Below are 21,886 nucleotides of genomic sequence, written 5' to 3'. Positions count from 1 at the left end.
ATGCCAAGTGGAGGCAAAGAAAAACATACTATTTGTTGGCTTAAGCAGTGGTATAAACAACAAAAGAAAGTTAATCAAATAGGGACACACTGAAAAAAATGTCAAAATGTCCACTTTAATCTCGTAGTTTATTTTGTCATTAAAGTAGAACATTGTAAACTTAATCTTAAAATCAATGTGAAATTTACTAGAGTTTCTCCGATCCCATTGTAACTAAAGTAGCACATTAAATGCTTTGTACAGTGGCGTAGCTAGAATTCATGCCAATCAGGGCGGGGTGGTGCTTCAATTTGCCGCCCTCCAACATATCTGAATATGTTAACCTATTTAAATAGAAAATAAAAATGATGTACAGAGAAAAATTAAGATAAATTTTGCAAAGATTTATTCATATATAGAGAAACCGCAATAATTTTCCACATATAATTATTTATAAGAATCAGCTAGACAAGAATATAGTATAGATGCACTGATAAGCCGTGTTCTAATTATTAGTTTAAGATAATTATGCTGCAAAAACCAGAACCAGTGTAGTGTACAAGTGATTGGTGGGGATGTTTTCTGCACAAGAATGCATTGAGATTGATAATGAAATGAAATTATAAATTGTAAATTAGTTGTTTACCAAGAAGTTATTATTAGTGTAATGTTTATGTTTATTATTGTTATTGCCTCATAAATTTCAACTGCTGTGTCTGAAGGACAGTCTGAAAATTATTTTTGAAGCATTTGTGGATAAAAATCAGAGAATTTTACTTTTCTCATTCATGAGTGATATTTTTCCAAACCCTGCTGCTTACACTTGAATTGTACTGAGTGTTTTGGCCAATAATGCCACCCCCAAAAATTTGTCACCCAGGGCAGACCGCCCCTAGCTACACCACTGGCTTTGTATGTGTGTGTGTATGGTGTGTGAAGATGACGCCGACTGGTATGGCTGGCCGTCTGCTCGTCTCGCTAGTCTATGTTTTAACTTTGTTTTTATGTTTTAGTTTATCCCAACAGCCACTGTCCTACGGTCGTGAGTCTTTACTAAACATATTTTCTGGCTTGCTTTCCTCTCAATTTTCATCTCCTGATGGGATTTTTTGTGAACCTCCACCTTTGTTTTATTCATCTCCTGTCTTCTTCACCTGGATGCCAGTGTTCACCTGTACCAGTGAGTTGAATGCCCCTCGGAGACGCAAACGCACCAGCCGCCATCGTGGAAGAAGAGCCGGTATTGCTGTTAAACAACACTGACTCAAGTCCAAGAGCTTTGATTCCCGATGCCTGCGAGTCGTCTATGACCCATCTTCTCCTGCTTAGGCCTCCATCCCTGATTCATGGGCACTGGACACTGGATTTAAGTTCTCCATTTCTAGGCAGCATCACTTTTCCTCGATGTGCTCTCGGGGAGTAAACGGCACAAATCTTTGCACGCTCACCCGTGCTCATCCCGCAACGAGCTATTCTACTTCTATCAAGGCTGCTCTCTTGAACGTGAGATCAGTGTCTAATAAAACTTTTATTCTGTAAGACTTTATTACCTCAAATAATCTGGATTTCTTCTTCATCACTGAAACCTGGATTTTAAATGGTGATTATTCCTATTTTACTGATTTGGTACCATCAGGTTATTCATTTTTATACTCTCCGTGACTGATTCGTCGTGGTGGGGGCATTGCCACTGTCTTTAAAAGTATGTTTTTGTGTCAGAGCCTTACAAAGGGTCCGTTTAGTAGCTTCGAACTGCAACTTTTCAAAGTGTGCAGCTCCCCGTCTTTGTTGTTTGCTGTGGTTTATAGATCTCTTGTAATTAATGATATATTCATTTCTGAATTCTCTGATCTCCTGGCTGATATCACCCTCTCCTATGACAAAGTATTTATTGTTGGTGATTTTAACATTCACATTTGTTGTCAATCAAAACCTTTTGTTAATGACTTTTTATCACTATTGGACTCATTTGATTTTATCCAGCATATTAATACGCCAACTCGGTCATACCCTTGATCTCGTTCTTACTCATGATATTTCAGTTAATAATATTGATTTAAGCGATGTTTCTTTCACTGATCACTTTTCTATAATGATGGATATGAATATTACTGTTGCTGTCTCGTCTACTAGCTGTGCTCCACGCTGCGCTCGCTTTTAAAATTCTTCTATTATATCCGAATTTAAAACCATATTCTCTAGTCTTGATGTGCATGTCCAAAATAATGGTATCGATGATTCTGTCTTAAACTTTAATTCTTCTCGTAAAACAGTTTTAGACTCAATTGCTCTGCCCAAGATACACAGTAATAAGGGAAGACCTGCTCCCTGGCTAAATGATACTACGCGATCGCTGCGCCTGTCAAGCTGCTGAACGGCATTGGAAAAAAGTTGGACTGATTGTCTCTAAACAGATTTTTAGGACTTCTCTATTCAATTTCCAGGCAGCCATTAAGAAATCTAAACATGATTTCTTTGCTGATTTAGTATCCCGTCATTCTAAGAATCCTAGGGTCTTATTTAATTCAATTAATGCGGCCATTCACCCTAATACCTACCCTACCCTAGTACTGTTCATTCATGTGAGCAGTTTCTATCATTTGTGATGAACGGCCAGGTCCCATGCCCAGCCGAAACACTCCCCTGCTGTTCTGGGGGAGCAGCCATGGACAGCTCAATACCTCCCCCAGGACGCTTGGTGGCAGCTTCCCTGGCCGACGCTGATTCCCCAACCTCCCGCCGGGCTCCGTGGGAGATGGAATCTTCCACAGTCTGGTTGGTAGCTCGGATGATCGCTAGGGGGAGCTGCATGGAGTCAACAGCCCAGATGGATGAATCTTCAGCCCCACCTGGAAGTGCAATTAGGACCAGATGGTCAAGCACCTGGAACGCTTCCGGGTGGGTTATAAAAAGGGCCAGCCACCACCACTCGAAAGACAGAGTCGGGAGGAGGAGGACTAAGCTAGAGGAGGAGTGGTGGTCAAGGAGAAGAGTGTTTTGGTGATATTGTGATTGTGTTTTGGGACTGTATTGGGCTGTGGGGCACGGGGAAGACGTGTACCACAGTTGAAGAATAATAAAGCCTGAGTTCAATTTGTACGTGCCTCTGCGTCAGTCTGTGCTGGGTTGGGCACTATACGGCATCCAGATTACACATTCTTTGTCAGCAAAATTGATACTATCCACTGTGGCATTGTTCAAACTGGCTATGAACTTCCTACTGTTAAACAGGGCATCCTTTGATCTAGTCTCACTTCACAGTTAAAAAGAACTATTGACACCCTTAAACCAGCTCCCAGCCCTCTCGATATTGTTCCACCACATCTCTTAGTGGAAGCTTTTGATGTTTTGGGCCCATCTTTACTAACCATTATCAATAATTCTATAAGTCCGGGGGTTATATCCTCATTTTTTAAACATGCTGTGGTCCGTCCCTGTCTAAAAAAGGCAGAATTAGATCCGAGTGTTTTAGCTCATTTTCACCCAATTTCCCAACTGCCATATCTGGCCAAAATTCTAGAAAGAATTATTTATAATCAATTGGTCGATCACCTTAACTCCAATAATTTATTTGAGATCTACCAATCTGGCTTTAGGCGTTTTCATGGTGTTGAAATGGCCCTACTGAAAGTATTCAATGACATCTCTCTTATTACTGACTCAGGTGACGCGGCAGTCCTTCTCCTCCTTGACCTGTCCGCTGCCTTTGACACCATTGACCATGAAATATTGCTGATGCGGCTTGAACATCTTGTGGGGCTTAAAGGGGCTGCTCTTAACTGGTTCAGGTCATATTTAACTGGTAGACACTTTTCAGTGACTTTAAATTTCTCTTTTTCGTCTACTGCTCCTCTTAAATGTGGCGTTCCTCAGGGATCCATTTTGGGTCCTATTCTATTTTCTAAATACCTATTGTAGCTATTTTTAGGAAATTTAACATTTCTTTTCACTGCTATGCTGATGACACACAGGTTTATATTCCTGTCTGCAACTCTGCAATAAATCAACTACACAACTGTCTTTCTGAACTAAGATCCTGGATGGCTAATAATTTTCTTGATCTGAATCAAAATAAAACGGAGGTGCTTATAGTGGGTCCATCAGCTAAAGCCCAAATTGGTCTTGGACTTCTCGGCTCTTTCTCAGTCTTTTGCAAACCTCAAGTACGCAATCTTGGTGTAATCTTTGACAGTAATCTCTCTTTTGAGAAACAAGTAAATTCTGTAGTCAAGAGTTGCGTTTTCCAGCTTCGTCTATTAGGTAAGATCAAGCCTTTTTTATCTTCTAGGGATCTTGAGAAAGCTACTCATGCTTTTATTTTTTCTCGCCTTGATTACTGCAACTCGCTGTATTCTGGGATTAGCAAATCCCTGCTACACAGGTTACAGTTGGTCCAAAATGCTGCCGCTCACTTTCTGGTTGGGGCAAGAAAGTATGATTCTGTTTCTCCTATTTTAGCTTCTTTACACTGGCTGCCTGTCAGTTTTTGAATTGATTTTAAAATCTTGTTGCTAGTTTTTAAATCATTACATGGGCTTGCTCCTGCCTATTTATCCGAATTGTGTATTTTACACCAGCCATCCAGAGTGCTTAGATCTTCTGGTCAGTTGTCTATTGTTGTCCCTCGTATCAAGTGTAAAACCAAGGGGGACAGGGCTTTTGCAGCTGCTGCTCCTCGCCTGTGGAACTCTTTACCTCATCATATAAAGGAGTCGTCTACAATTGAACTGTTCGAAACAAGATTAAAAACTCATTTCTATTCACTTGCATTCCATGACCTTCAGTAATACTGATGGTTTCCTCATTGTGATTATATAACATCACTTCTATTTATTATTTATTTTATTTTTATTTATGTTCATATATTTTTATTTCTATTTATGTTATTTATATTGTTTTTTTTTCTTTTATTCTATTATTGTAAAGCACTTTGGCCACATCATTCCTATGTTGTTTTAAATGTGCTATATAAATAAATTGACATTGACAATTGACATTTGTATTGTATGTGTTCTTCTATATGCTCTATGTATGTGAATCATTATGTGCTTCTTAAACGAGCTTTCTCTTACATCGACAGGACACAGAATACATTACATTCATGATATTACAGCTTTCTGAACAATTTAAATACTAAAATGTATGCTTGATATCATTTTCATGATGAAATGAATTATAGCATGTATTAAACAAGGGGGCATGATGGGGCAGTGGTAGCGATGAGCTGGCACCCCAGTCCAGATGTAACAGATCCCATGAAACTAACAATCTCTTTGAATTGTATATCCGGTAAACCAAAACCGGGGGTGGGTGAGCAAAGCGAGCAGGGGTCAGAGTCCCCTAGTCATCTTAAAAATGATATCAAGAGCTCCAAGAAGATAGCTCTTGGAAATCTAAATTGACTTAGATGCTAGTCGTCATCATCTGTAAATACGCACTCTCTTCTACTGAATTGAATTGAATTCCTTTATTGTTATTTTATGTTACAATGAGATTCAATATGCAAATCCTCCATAAACTTATTTTCCTATAAAATAATAAAATAATAATATGATAAAAAACAATGAAAAATATACAATATGAAAGCGTTAAGTACAATATACATGTACATAGAAATACAAATGGTTTATAAAGTGGCTCAGGTTGTGCAATATTAAAACTGTAGTGCAAGTTTACAATGAGGTAATTGTACTTATAAGTACAAACAATTCTACCAGGAGAACTTGATGGACTGATTGAGTGAGCTTATAGCTCTTGGGATGAAGCTGTTTCTGAACCTTGAGGTTCGTGCAGTAAAAGGCTCTGAAGCGTCTGCCTAATGGGAGAAATTCAAATAGACTGTGCGCATGGCTGAGGTAGCGTGTGCTATAAATGTTCTCCAGGGTAGAAGCTGTATCCCGATAATCCTCTGCGCTCAAAACCCACCATAGAGCTTTTCCGATTGGCTGTTGTACAGCTGTGATTTCACACTCAGATACAGTGGGTTAAAATACTCTGAGTGGTGCAATGAGAGTAACAACGGTAAAGCAGCTATGGTACTTGGAATAGTTTGGCCATTCTGTGGACCATTATATTGTTACTAGTTGATTACAATCAGATGCCTTAAGTTTATGAATGATATGTATTTGATAAAGCCGTGTCAGGGATGTGAATCTAAAAAAGAAAGGGAAACCACACAGGAACTGTTGCATTGACCCTGGGTCCCTCAGTTTGCAAAACCGAACAAAGAACATGTGTACACAAGGCAGGGAGCTGGTGTGAGAATGTACATGGCTTTACGCCACGAGATGTGAGTGTGGAAATGGGTGTACACAACATTTTTGTGTGTACGCACCATTTATATATGAGGCCCCTGGTGTTGGTCAGGGTTTTTTTTAATGAAGGTTTTCCTTTTTTATGGTAAGTTGTAACAGAAAGAGTATCCTGTAAATGTAAAAAGGTAAAAAGAAAGGTGAATGTGGTTGATGTACCATTCATTGCTTATTTCAGAAAGAGCATTGCTGCATTTCAGTTATCCATATTGTGCCATTCTCCTTTTTCTGTAGGCTTTAGGAGTTTCATCAACAGAGGAGCTTGACCATCTTCTCACTTCTTCACTGAAGAACAAAATGCCAGCCGGTGGTTTAGAGATTTTTCAGACTCACTACAATCAAAAAAGTAATTTTCCAGGTGAGGGGAAAATTTTTTCCTTATCCAATTCAGTTTACATTACCTGTTGTTTCATCTGCAAAACATTTCCTTTCTCACTATCTCTGTCTCTGTCTTTCTCTCCATTCTATTCTTGTATCTGTCTTTTTTCCATTACACTTTGTTTCTCAGTGTCTTTCTTTTAATCTTTATTATTAGTCAATATTGTTACTCCTGGCAGATCTTTCGATGTTGTCCACATCTGAAATTTCTACTCTGTAATTACCCAGGGTTCTCTCAACTTTGTCCTGTCCAGGTTTCTTTTCTTTAATGTTTGCTGCATAATCTCTAATTTGATCAGTAAATGTTTAATTACATTTACTGGCATTCACATTTTTCTGCATATCAAAAGGTTCCCTTTAATTTTTACCAAACACCGCTTCTTTTCCATCTTTACTGTCTTCTTTTTCCACCTTTTTTCATGTTCTTCTGTATGTCTTGAAACTGGCTGAAATGTAAGTTTTTTGCTACTTTCCTCAATACGTTTTGGGTTACTCTACACTCCCAAAATATATCTGATGTGGATTCTTTTTGTATTTCCCCCTTAAACATGACGCACTGTTTGCTATCTTTGTGTTGCATATCATTAATTGTGTTGAAACATATTATACACTAATATGTTTTAATTTTTAACATTTATATGCTTTTTTCAGCTACAGTGGTCTGTGGCTACATTACTTCTGATATTGTTTGAAAAAGAATATATCTGCATGCTTGTCCTCTCCTACTATACTCCTTCCACTGCTAGCACACTTGTTTTTCTTTGGTTGTTCTCTCCATATATTTTCAGACACCTATTTATACTTTTCCCGTGACCCTGTAGTTAGGATATAGTGGGTTGGATAATGGATGGATGGATATTTATACTTTTATATTAATCCAATAATTCAAATGCTTTTGTTTTTTTTCTTGATGGATTGAAAACCAATGCTGTAAAAGTATTACAGAGGCCTGTCAAGCATCTTATAAGTGTATCCTTGCTATGTTATTAACCTCAGACAATCAGGTTTAGGAGATGCACATGTAAACACTCTCACTTTAAACATTAAAGCACCAAAAGCTGTCTGCTCAATTCATGTTGTGCTTCCTGACAGTGCAATGGTGATAGGTCAGAACCCAAAACGAGAAAGCCTAAAAGGAGATAGTTAAACTTGTTACTGAAAGGTGCAACAGCAACAGTTTCCCTCAACAAAAAGCATGACTAAGGATTTTAGAAATTCTAAGTTATGAAACTGCTGACATTTATGGTGTTGCTGAAAAAAGAGTGAAAGTTCACATCACTGATCATCTCTCATGGTCCCACAACATCACACATCCTGTTCAACAGAGCCTTCACTTTTGAAAACCACTGAAAAAGAGCCATCGAATGATATTGTAACATTCAATGCCATTTTATCAGACACAAAGTTTAAATCTGGGGCCATTAAGCAGGGGCCACAACTAGATGTGAGCAGCATAATGGTACAGTTCTTAGTCCTACTACCTCACACCTTTTGGGTTGTGAATTCATGTCCTGGCTCAGATCACTTCGGCTAACACTATGGCACTGCTGCAGAAGGCACAGCAACAGCGGTTTTTCCTAAGAATGTTTAAAAAAACCTGGCCTCCCTCGACAGGTGCTGTTGACTTACTACCACTGCACCACTAAGAGTATCTTAACCTTTTGTGTTCGTGCGTGGTATCTCAGCTACACAGCAGCTGATCAGAAAAATCTATAGCGGCTTATATCGAGGGCACAGAGGATTGTCAGTGTGCAGCTTCCAGCCCTGGAGGACATTTATAGCACATGCTGCCTCAGGAAAGCCACCAGCATCTGCATGACTCCACTCATCCATGCCATAGTCTATTCAAACTTCTCATATCCAGCAAATACTACAGAGCCTTTCATGCACAGACCTTGAGGCTTAGAAGCAGTTTCATCCCAAGAGCAATAAATGAGCTCAATCAGTCCATTAATTGTTCCCAGTAGATCTGGTAATTTAATTAAAATTACCTCACTGTAAACGTGCATTACAACCATAATATTGCTCAATCTGAGCCACTTTATGAACCATTTACACTAATTGCACTATACGCATATGTACATTGCACTTATGGTTTCATGTTGTGTATTTTTATTGTATTATTTCTATAATTTTATTAGGAAAATTATTTTATGGAGAAGTTGCATATTGAATCTCATTGTACTGTGTACAATGACAATGAAGGAATTCAATTCAATTGAACATTCTGGTTTCCTCCCACCTTGGAAAGATCTTCAGGTTAGGTTAACTGGCAACTCTAAACTGGCTCTGTGTTGTTGTTTGAATGATTTCATGCTTTAATGGGCTGGCATCCTATCTAATTTAGGTGTGTCATGGCCCCCCATGGTCCATATTCCAGAGTTTTTGTGTTTGATTTCAACTATGCTGTATACAAAACATATAACTTAAAACTATTACATGACCTATTAGAAACGTTATGGGTAAATCTCTAGTCATGTTGAATGTGTCATTCTCAGCTCAGCACAAACTTTGATCAATAAGGTGAAAGATTGGCAATATATAGTAACATAATGTTTAAACTACCAAAATGCTCTTGCTGCAAATGGTCATTCTTAAATGCATTTTCTCAGACTTAGTTAGCAAGGATAATAATTTGGCATTGTCAAGTCATCAAGTCCCTAAAGCCACTAGAATCTTTGTTTCACTAAAAGCAACAGTAGGTGCAGAGGGTTTTGCTCTTGAAGATAGCTGTAACAAATGCTTCTTGCTCAAAACGGAAACTGACCAACAGTTAATATTACAAGATAAGGGAATTTTTAATTAGTTTAGCAGTATAATGACACAGGACAGTGTTTCTAGGCTGACTATAATTTACATGCTGTAGATAATGATTTAGGGCCAAAATTGTAATCGTGATGCAATAAAGGCATTTTCAGACTTGGTGGTCTGGTTTGTACTTTTCTTACAGCTAAGTTTAATTAATATAATACAGTGATCCCTCGCTATATCGCGCTTCGCCTTTCGCGGCTTCACTCTATCGCGGATTTTATATGTAAGCATATTTAAATATATATCGCGGATTTTTTGCTGGTTCGCGGATTTCTGAGGACAATGGGTCTTTTAATTTCTGGTACATGCTTCTTCAGTTGGTTTGCCCAGTTGATTTCATACAAGGGACGCTATTGGCAGATGGCTGAGAAGCTACCCAACTTACTTTTCTCTGTGTCTCTTGCGCTGACTTTCTCTGATCCTGACGTAGGGGGTGTGAGCAGGGGGGCTGTTCGCACACCTAGACGATACGGACGCTCGTCTAAAAATGCTGAAAGATTATCTTCACGTTGCTACCTTCTGTGTGCAGCTGCTTAGTGAAGTGACATGCTGCACAGTGCTTCACATACTTAAAAGCTCAAAGGGCACGTATTGATTTTTCACTCTTTGTTTTTATCTGTCTGTCTCTCTCTCTCTCGCTCTCTCCCTGCTCCTGACGGAGGGGGTGTGAGCTGCCGCCTTCAACAGCTTTGTGCCGCGGTGCTTGGCATACTTAAGCCAAACAGCCCTATTCATTTGTTTGCTTTGCTCTCTGTTTCTGACAGCCTGTGCTCCTGACACGCACTCCTTTGAAGAGGAAGGTATGTTTGCATTCTTTTAATTGTGAGACAGAACTGTCATCTCTGTCTTGTCATGGAGCACAGTTTAAACTTTTGAAAAAGAGACAAATGTTTGTTTGCAGTGTTTGAATAACGTTCCTGTCTCTCTACAACCTCCTGTGTTTCTGCGCAAATCTGTGACCCAAGCATGACAATATAAAAATAACCATATAAACATATGGTTTCTACTTCGCAGATTTTCTTATTTCGCGGGTGGCTCTGGAACGCAACCCCCGCGATGGAGGAGGGATTACACTGCCAGTGTAATTTCTACAATACAGTAAACCCTTTGCAATTTTACATCTAGGAGAATATCAAAACTTAGACTAGTATATGTATAAAGGAATCATCCAGGTATTGCAAAGAAAAAAATTATAAAAGCAGCTGAATTTTATGCTAATATTTGTTATATAAAGACTAACAGGGTGGGAGTGGGTCTGTTACTATGTAACGCAAACCAGCTCATCATAGAGTTTCCGTAGCACCTAAGGAAGGTAGCTTATCAAAAACAGGGGATAGTTAATTTATTAGGCTTTACTTGATTTGACTTCACCCTTTTGAGACCTGTAGGAAGTTATGAGGTTCCTCTGTTTTTACTAGGAAGTCAGACTGCAAAAAAATTATATATAGGTTCACAAGTGTAAGTATTACAAAAAAATGCAGTGAATAGTGTAGTGTATTTTTTAAGTATTTTGGAATCCTGGAAAGTTTTACCATTAAAAGGAGTATACAGTATATATGACTGTTTAAAATGGAAATTTCCATTAGCTTTAGAGCAATAGATAGATAGATAGATAGATATATTGTCATGCATGCTCATCTGGGGATCTTCTCACGAGGTATGTGATGATCCGCCAGACCACGAAGGGGTGCTGCCACTAACTTTATCTTCTTCTCTCCCCACAGCATAGAGAAACCGCAAAACAAGGGCACCTAATTCTGCCCCTTCAGGTCCCACCTGAATAAAGCCACCCAATTCCTGGAAGAAGGTGTAATTTTCCAGAGAAATGTGCCGCTAGCCAAGAAACACTACTAGGGCTACTTTATACCAACAGCAATATGTATGCATCATGCCTCATTCTGACTTTTACAACCAAGATAGATATATTTTTTTCTTTTTTAATTTTCTTCCTTTTAAGTCATTCTGGTGTGTGTTCAGACCATATTGTGTCTGTCTGTCTGTCTGTCTGTCTGTCTGTCTGTCTGTCTGTCTGTCTGTCTGTCTGTCTGTCTGTCTGTGAGTTTGCAACATCACAAGCAATAGGTAGTAACAAATAAAAACCATATGCAATCCAGTACCAGATTATATACACACACACTCACATAGAGTAAATATTCTAGTGCTAAGGAGCCTCATAAAGTACAAACTCTGTCTCTCTCAACATAGATAGAGAGAAAAGCAAACAAATCAATAGGGCTGTTTGGCTTAAGTATGCCAAGCACCGCGGCACAAAGCTGTTGAAGGCGGCAGCTCACACCCCCTCCGTCAGGAACAGGGAGAGAGAGAGAGAGAGAGATAGAGAGAGACAGAGTTTGTATTTCAAGCACAAATCAATACGTGCCCTTCGAGCTTTTAAGTATGCGAAGCACCTGCAGCATGTCGTTTCAGGAAGCAGCTGCACAAAAAATAGCAACGTGAAGATAATGTTTCAGCATTTTTAGACGAGCGTCCGTATCGTCTAGGTGTGCAAACAGCCCCCCTGCTCAATCCCCCTACGTCAGGATCAGAGAAAGTCAGCGTAAGAGAAAGAGAAAAGTAAGCAATCTAGCTTCTCAGCCATCTGCCAATAGCGTCCCTTGTATGAAATCAACTGGGCAAACCAACTGAGGAAGCATGTACCAGAAATTAAAAGACCCATTGTCCGCAGAAACCCGCGAAGCAGCGAAAAATCCGCGATATATATTTAAATATGCTTACATATAAAATCCGCGATGGAGTGAAGCCGCGAAAGGCGAAGCGCGATATAGCGAGGGATTACTGTATTTCTTTCCCTGCAGATTTCTTGTTAGTGTCTGTTGACACGTGTAGCAGAGGAATGGTGCATTACAGAGGGTTTTGCAATGGGTGTCTGTTGGGTGCACTGAACCAGTCTTAAAATCTCAGAGATTTTACAGGTTTTAAGCTGGCCTGTATGTGTGATGTATCTCTTACTTTATGAGTGCTGAAATTAGAGGCTCCTTAGCACTAGAATATTTACTCTATGTGAGTGTGTGTGTATATAATCTGGTACTGGATTGCATATGGTTTTTATTTGTTACTACCTATTGCTTGTGATGTTGCAAACTCACAGACAGACAGACAGACAGACAGACAAACAGACAGACAGACAGACAGACAGACAGACAGACACAATATGGTCTGAACACACACCAGAATGACTTAAAAGGAAGAAAATTAAAAAAGAAAAAAATATATCTATCTTGGTTGTAAAAGTCAGAATGAGGCATGATGCATACATATTGCTGTTGGTATAAAGTAGCCCTAGTAGTGTTTCTTGGCTAGCAGCACATTTCTCTGGAAAATTACACCTTCTTCCAGGAATCGGGTGGCTTTATTCAGGTGGGACCTGAAGGGTCAGAATTAGGTGCCCTTGTTTTGCGGTTTCTCTATGCTGTGGGGAGAGAAGAAGATAAAGTTAGTGGCAGCACCCCTTCGTGGTCTGGCGGATCATCACATACCTCGTGAGAAGATCCCCAGATGAGCATGCATGACAATATATCTATCTATCTATCTATCTATCTATTGCTCTAAAGCTAATGGAAATTTCCATTTTAAACAGTCATATATACTGTATACTCCTTTTAATGGTAAAACTTTCCAGGATTCCAAAATACTTAAAAAATACACTACACTATCCATCCATCCATCCATTTTCCAACCCGCTGAATCCGAACACAGGGTCACGGGGGTCTGCTGGAGCCAATCCCAGCCAACACAGGGCACAAGGCAGGGAACCAATCCCGGGCAGGGTGCCAACCCACCGCAGCACTACACTATTCACTGCATTTTTTTGTAATACTTACACTTGTAAACCTATATATAATTTTTTTGCAGTCTGACTTCCTAGTAAAAACAGAGGAACCTCATAACTTCCTACAGGTCTCAAAAGGGTGAAGTCAAATCAAGTAAAGCCTAATAAATTAACTATCCCCTGTTTTTGATAAGCTACCTTCCTTAGGTGCTACGGAAACTCTATGATGAGCTGGTTTGCGTTACATATTAACAGACCCACTCCCACCCTGTTAGTCTTTATATAACAAATATTAGCATAAAATTCAGCTGCTTTTATAATTTTTTTCTTTGCAATACCTGGATGATTCCTTTATACATATACTAGTCTAAGTTTTGATATTCTCCTAGATGTAAAATTGCAAATTTCAGCTCAACCAAAAATAGCTGGTTTAAAATGGTCCATTGTGAACATTGTAAACTCCTTATCAGTGGCTATGCTTGTGTCTTGAATCAGATTTACTACTCATAATTTATATATAAGCAATAAAATAAACAACATCCCCATATTTTATTGACCGGCTTATTGCACAACAGGGTCATTTGAAACTGGCACCTATACTAGTCTAATAGGGTGGACAACAAGAAAAAAATGTGGACAGAAGGCCTGTCTATCTCAGGGCACACTTGCATACCAACCCACATCTACTCATACCAGGCCATACAGTATAAGAAAAACCAAACCTGATGTGCAGAGCCACTGCCAGTCTAAGTGAGACCATTTTAATAGGTTACCCAGAAGTTAGGGTGTTATTCCTGAAAACTGGATCTCAGTCTGCCAGGTGGTTAAACATGCAGTTGCAAAGGGTTAAGGAACACAAATAGTGGACTGGTAAAACATCATCATTGGTATTCAGTAAACAGTAGGGACTCCTTTAAGACTGCATTCCTGTTTATTTAATTTTTATAATCCATATAACCACAACCTCATTATTTCAGCTCAAATTTGCAGATGACACAATTGTGGTAGAATACGTATTCTGGGGTAATAAAACCAATTAGTTAAATTAAGTGGACTGTTTTTCTTGGGTGGTATAAGTGATATTTGAGGTTCAAAGACAAAAATCTGTATGTTCACATTTTTAAGGAAGTAGAAAGAGTGATTGATAATAATTCTGGTTTAAAAATGAATACAAAAATAATATTCTAAACACAATCTTCACTTATTTCTTCTTCGCAAACTGTTGAATGTAGACAGAAACCTCCTGCTGTCCTTTTATCACAGAGTCATCCAATATGTCATTACTTTCAGCTCCATGGCATGGCTTAGTGGCCTGACATATCAAAATTTTAAGAAATTCTAGGAGGTTAGCAAGCAGACAGCTAAAAATATTGGAGTTGATGTGGATAACTGGATGAACGTGTGTCAGTGGGTGATCATGAAGAAATCGAAAATAATCAGCAGATGACACCCACACATTACATGCAGTCCTGAACTTCAGTAAATCAGGGAAGATAATTACTTTAAAACATAAGCCATTTACCAGTGCTGTCTGACTTTTTATCATAAAACATCAACAATAGCAAAGTATTAGGAGTTTAGATGGTGACTTTGTAACAACAGTACATTAGAGTTAGGGAATCCTTTATCAAAGGATTTCGTAAATTTTGTGAAATTTTAACATTTTGCCTGCAAGGTTGGAACTGAGAAGAAATTTTAACTTTTTTTTGTGTAAACATACCTGATTTTCTCAGACCTATTTAATCCGGTTTAGTGTCATGGGTAAATGGAGCGTATCTTGCCAGTATTGGATGCAAAATATTGCCATTCCATCTGAGGGCCCACTCATGGCTAATTTAGAGTTAGCAGCTATCCTGCATGTCTGTGGAGATGTAGCGGTTACCCGAGTAAAACCTATACAGACTTCAGAATGATAGACAGACTAAATATGGGGAAGAATTAGGCATGGGACTCATACCCAGGATCCTGGATCTGTCAGATGGCAACATTTGCCAAAATTGAAAAGAAAGAAGACCCAAACTTTCACCTTTAAATTTTAAAACATCATTTGATCTTGTCAATTCCTTTTGATGGTGAGAGTAATACATGACAGAAAAATATGATATAACCTTTTGTGGTGGCATAAATTGATTCTCTTGATATTGGTAAAGAATCTTTTGAATGCTGCAGAATATTGTAACAGATGCAGGCTAAATCTTCATGATACACTCATAAAAATAACAGTTTTTTAATAGCACTTTACAGGATGTTTGTGCTAATCGTAGAACCATTGCCTGACAAAGAAAAATGTAATTCTGAGAAGGATTCTTTACATATTAAATTGGTTGGAACGTAGCATAGGCTGTTATTACTGTATGTGCAGCAAAAGTCGCTTTTAAAATCATGACTCCACTGGTATTTTATAAAACAGCTATTATCTATTCATGGTAATTTATGGAGCTTTTTACTGACCTAAATACTGTATATAAAGGTTATTTGCTTCATGTGAATGTCTCTTTGTGGGAACCTAAATGGTTCTCTTATGGCATAACTCTGAAGAACCACTTTGGCACCTTTATTTGTAAGAGTGTATAAGGGAATAGGCTTTTTCAGTAGGATCATTTTCTATGGTGAAATGGGTTATAGAATGTTCTAGTATTTTTTTGTGTTGTGTATACACATTTTTTTTTGTTCATTAAGACACAATTAAAATCTCAACATATCAGCATGGATTTGGAAGAAAACTTTCTTTTGTCAGAGTTACGTTTATTTCGGGGCACTTTACACTTTGCACAACCTTAATGGCTTTTAGACAAGGCACTCTTTTAATGGGTTGAGGGGACACATGTAGTATTACAGAGATTGAATCCTGAATTCCATGATCAGTGTTGTGTGGAGTCTGCACATTTCCTCAATGTCTGCTTGGTTTTCCTTTGGGCAGTTTTCCTCCTTGTGTACTAATTGAGCTATTTAGTGATTCCAAAAAATCTCACTCTGGGTGTGTGTATAAGTGGGCTCTGAAATGAACTGGTGCTCTTTGAAGCCTGTTTTGTGCTCAGTGCTGTCAGAACAGGCAAACCTGATTTATTAAATGTTTTATATGTTGATTTCTTCATAAGAACAGGTAAGAAGCTGTTACAGTCGCTATTATAAACTGCTATTAGTAATGTATGAATTTATGTTATTAACAATACTAATTTATTATTGGAAGTAGTAAAACTCTTGAAATATGTTCTTGTTATTTTGCAAGATTTATATCATATTGAAAAGGCTGAGAATATATTTTATAACATGTATCATATTTCAGGATATTAAATATCACAAACTCATTTATGACACCTAGTCCAGAAAAGATGAACAGGAATTAAAGGATATACAATAAAGTATGTAACAGAGTGTATTACTTAAATATGTGGAGGGTGAAGGCAGTAAGAACGAACCAGGAGAACCAAAGACAATTTGGGGTGCCAACAGGGCCACCCCATTTAATGCTATCGTCCACAAAATAGAACAGAAAAAAGCATGTAGTCCTTTCAGCCTAAATGGCTTTTCTAAGCAATCATCTCTCTCAGGCAGGTCTGCGTCGGGAAACTTGTGCTTGCATGATGATGTTCCATCAACTGAGACTCCATCCTCCATGAGCCTTCACCTTTTTACTATCCCAACCTAGAGGCCATGGTTTACTTGTGTGGGGGCATGACTGAGTTGCCCTCCATGTGTGGTTTCTCTAAGCTAGGGAAGAGAAAAGAGAAGACATGGTTAGCATTGGCACCCCATCCTGTCCCAGTAGGTTATTGTGTACCTTGTCTGAGCCTGAAAGGTGATCCTCAAATGCCCATGTGTGAAATATGCTTTATAAACAATTATAGCTTCTGCTCCATTAACTTACCATAGGATATAGGGAACAATATATAATGCTGCTGAAGAACACCATGACCTGTAATTAAAGATTTTAACAGATCCAAACACAACCTGTTCTCAGCACCACCATGTTCAGAAAATTACATAATAGTTTACATTCTTGATTAATTAAATACATTCCGAATCACTGAACATGTACTGTAATGTAGGGTTTAAGAAATATCATCAATTCATACAAAATCAATACATATGATTTATTTTTTGAGAAGATGATTCAGCTTTCTGAATTGCTCTCTGTTCTGTGTAGACACTGTGATGCTAAATATCAGAATACTTTCTATGATGTATATAATAAAAAATTAACTGAACACATTTTAACACGATAACTGCACTAAATGTTCTGGTACACAATATATGCAGTATTGTGGGCATGAATAATTGCTGATCACATTTCCTACTTTGCTGTTTATTTCCTATGATATACTGCAACTTCTATAAGAAGGTTGCCATGTGCTTTTCATCTTACAGAATAGTGCATTGTTCTTTCTTCAGGATAAGACTTTGGCCTAAACATTCAAAATTAGATATTTTGGATATCTTTAGACTAACTCTAAACATGCAATAACAAAACTCTTTACCAACAGAAAAGAAAAGATCTGAAAATAGAAGCATTGTGTCTAATTAAATACTTTCAAATACCTCTTGAAATTAATTTTTTATACCCAAGACAAATTGTTAATAAAAATGGTGACTCTTATAGCTTAAGGTATAATCACTATAATTGTAAAATGCATTACAGGCCAATTCAACATGATACACAGCCATGTTCAAAGGAAATAACATTCTTCAAGAGTCTTGCTATTTTTAATAATAAGTAATTTTTATTAGCATAATTTATAAAATGTTTATAGGTTATTAATAGTTGTATAAAATGAACACCTAAACAAAAGTATTACCTCATGTATTTTTGAACTTGTACCAGACTTATTCTGGGCAATCCAAAACTCAATATTTTTTTTAAAATTTTGGTAAAAATTAAGAAAACATATGCATGTTGTAACATTCAGGTGTACTCCAAGACTTTTGTAACTGATTTGAAAGTTGAACCATTTTATTTTTGTTTTAGTTGTTTCATTAGTCAGTCACATTTTTGTTTATTAAATGTGTGTAACACTGAGCCAACTTCAAAAATAATAACAACGCTTGAGCACAATTACATGCATTAATAGGCTACATTAATTTTAAGAGAACTTTATAATGTCATGTAATTAAGAACATAGCCTAAATAGTCTTGTGGCAACTTAAAAGCTTTCACAGACAGGAGATACCAAATCAAATGATTTAAAAATGATAAGTGATTTGTTCTTTTTCTTTCTTTTTTTACTTTTACAATTAACTTAACTCAAGGTAGGCTCATATAGGTGGTGCAGTGGTAGTGCTGCTGCTTTGCAGTAAGGAGACTGTGGAAGATTGTGGGTTTGCTTCCCGGTTCCTCCCTGTGTGGATAGCGTTTGAGTACTGAGAAAAGCACTATATAAATGTAATGAATTATTATTATATACCACAAGTGTGGTTTGCATATATACACCTCTCCATTTTTCCCTTAGGAGTGGATGTTGGACAAATAAAAGGATAAATTATACAACAATTAAAGTTTAAACAGTAAACTAATCTATCACTCAGGTCAAATAAAATGTTTCTTTGTTTGAAGATAAATGAGTTTGCAAACTCACCAAAGCTTTTTAATGGGAGATTTTGAAATTTCAACAAAATATAAAGCATGCTCTATTTTAGATGTTTCAATGAAAATTGAAGTTTCCTGTCAAATTCTCTTTATAAATGTATTGAAATGAACTGAAGAACTACCTGGAATATGTTGCAAAGATGGAACAATCAAATTATCACCATTTGAAGACTTACCAGTACCTAATGAAAGTTAAAATTTGGTTTACACCTGGACATAGAACATTTTCTAAGTGCTATAAGAAAATATGATAGAGTGTTGCAAATTACATCATTTCGTGCACAAAGAATAATCAAAAGCAATTTCATGCTAAATTTTAAGTACAATGGGTTACACAGCTAGTTTAAAATATATGTGTCTAAACTTTGCCCCCTTCTAAATGCTGTTTATGCCATTTATGCATCCATTTTCTTAATTATTTAATCAAGGTGAAGTGCAAGTTATATTTTTAAATTGCTCTTTACTGTAAATGGCTACACTTATACACAGAAAAAGTACAAATGCAATACTATCTGTTTTCACAGTAAACTCTGACCTTTTATTTTTCCTCTGAGAACACAGCAAACTTTTGAAATATTAATTCTGAGTATGCTGAAAATCCTGTGTTTTTCACCTCTGATTCAAGTGATAATTTTGATGTTTATCTGTAAGATGTTTTCTTTTATTTCTCTTAAGTCTGTTTCTCTCCTACTGTTATTTGTCCATTCTGATGATCTTCCACAAATGGCAGTGATGTTAGGAAGCTCTCAGTGATTTGTCTTTCCTCCTTCTCATTACTCGTCTCCTTTTTGGTAACATGGACTTTGATTCCTAATATTTGTGGAGAACTGAGACAGAGGTCAGTTTTTAAACAAAAACACAGAGGCAGTGCAGACCCCATGAGTGTAGGTGTGTGAAAGAAAAGGGAATTGAGGGAACTGGCTGATTACGTTTAGCATGTTCACAGGTGGTTGATGCAGCTGTTCCTCATCAGGGATCAGAGGTTTGTTTGGCACACTTGGGGATGAAAGGGGTCTGGGAACAATAATCACGGGAAAGGAAATAGAGGGAGTAAAATCAAAGAAGAAATTGAGATCTTGATCGGAGTTTGGAGCAGGTAGAGTGGACAGGAAGCACAATAGTCTGAGAGGATGGCTTCCTAGGGCAAAATGCTCCTGCCGAGTATTCAGGGAGCAGTAGCAGCCGTAGGGTTTTGGAAATCATCCTGTGGAAGCCAAAGGATGGTGGTGTGACAACAGAGCTAGGCTTTGGGCGTCCCAGTGGTGACCAGTCGAGGAGGCAGTGGTGCAGGCATTTTAAGGGTTGATTGTGCATGCCAGAATCTCTGCTCCCAGCTGAGGAGACCTAATGGGTGAGCTGGGCCTGAGAGAAGAGAAAAGAGGCACTGAGGCTCAGGTGGAGAAGCACACAATTTTATTCTTTTGATTTTAACTCTGATTTGAACAAATTGGCTTTATTTGAATTTTAAGTTCCTCAGAATTTATCACAGGTTATTTATTTATGAAGATTGTGGCTCTATACTTTGTTTATTGTTTGAAAATTGGTTGGAGAATAAAAGCACTTTGCAACAGCTATTGTTGTTTATGTGTCCTCATTGCCCAGTCTATCGTTGGTTTACATCTAACAATGTCCCAGGTTCAAGGATATTATGTCAGCTGTGGGCAGCCCAGGTATCACAATCATATATAATATTTCATTTATTTGAATGGGTTGAACAATGACACAGTGGATAGCTTTACTGCTAAAGCCCCAAATATGTATTTTGGCATAGACATGGTTTAGGTGGAGTTTGTATGTTCTTTGTTTAAGTAGGTTTTTCACTGGATAGTCAAGTTATCATCCCACATCCCAAAAGCCATGAAGATTAGATTAACTGGCCCAGTATGAGCAAATTTTTTGGAAGATTGAACCCTGCAGTGGAGTCGTGCTCCATCTAGTGTTAGTTCATGCCTGGCATTCAAATACCACCATCTTGTAACGATGACTGGGATAAATGGGTAATAAAATGGTATGATATATTTGTGTGTTTAAAATGTGACTAGCTGTGCTACTTATCCAAGATGAGGTGAAATTTAAGTAGTTAATGTGGACCTAAGTGTATTCAGCGTTAAAGTCTGCAGTACACCATCTATTGGAATATATTTTATAATGCATCTACTAATTTAATGTTGTTGTTACCGACCTCAGGCCTAGGGGAACCTGGGCCAGGTACAAGCCACTGTTGCTACAGGGTGTAGCCACAGCGATATGGTGTAAAGCATAAAAGAAACAGACAGCAGTCCCGAGTCTCAGACCATACTTCTCTGTTCTCTTCTACTTTTATTCTCCTTTTCCCAGAAATATATATATGCTTCAATTTCTGCATAGATGAACATGGTAATCAGTGAAAACAACGGTGCAAGCCAATTTACTCTGTATAACAAATAGTGTAGAGAAAAGCCAAGCAAAATGACACCTTTTATTGGCTAACTAGAAAGATTACAATATGCAAGCTTTCGAGGCAACTCAGGCCCCTTCTTCAGGCAAGATGTAATACAGAAACTGAAGTTTCCTATGTTTATATACACACTCTAGGACAAGAAACAGCATTGGTAAATCTTTAAATGAGAGATTTGTATGTAAAAAATTAATAGATTCATTCAGGCTAGGGTTAATTTAGCAAGAGAGAAAAGAACAATGTATTGTCAAGATCTCTGGATAAGATAACTGTCCAACAAAGTCTTTTGAAGTTTGTAATGAGTTTTTCAAAACAATGTGGGTCTGTAGACAGGTTGTCTGTCATTCTGAGAGATGTAAACAATCCTCATATCTGGCCATAAAACTCTTGTCTTTATTCAATCCATGTTGTAAAGTATTAAATTTTAGCATGAGTTTAACTTCCCATTCTTTTCTCTCTTGCTGTGTTTTGAAGTTGCCCATAAGCACTGTGACCTTAAAGTCCTTCTCACAGTGTCCATGGCTGTTGAAGTGGGCCGCCACAGGAACATCTGTGTTGCCATGTTTAATGTGGAACCTGTGTAAGTTCATTCTCTG

At 37.8% G+C, this 21,886-nt stretch overlaps 1 protein-coding gene across 1 annotated transcript in view; it reads left to right on the top strand.

Moving 5' to 3' along the window:
* LOC114654558 (B-cell scaffold protein with ankyrin repeats-like) overlaps nucleotides 1–21,886 on the top strand; it is a 315,631-nt gene that overhangs the window by 79,415 nt on the left and 214,330 nt on the right. The window contains exon 6 of the mRNA XM_028805170.2: nucleotides 6,525–6,648. Within this exon, the coding sequence (XP_028661003.1) occupies nucleotides 6,525–6,648 (124 nt within the window). The remainder of the gene's footprint in view (nucleotides 1–6,524; nucleotides 6,649–21,886) is intronic.

Source organism: Erpetoichthys calabaricus, chromosome 7 (assembly GCF_900747795.2).
Source record: "Erpetoichthys calabaricus chromosome 7, fErpCal1.3, whole genome shotgun sequence".
NCBI classification, from domain to species: domain Eukaryota; kingdom Metazoa; phylum Chordata; class Cladistia; order Polypteriformes; family Polypteridae; genus Erpetoichthys; species Erpetoichthys calabaricus.
The sequence above is the reverse complement of the archived record's forward strand: the minus strand, read 5'-3'. Positions and strand labels throughout refer to the sequence as shown.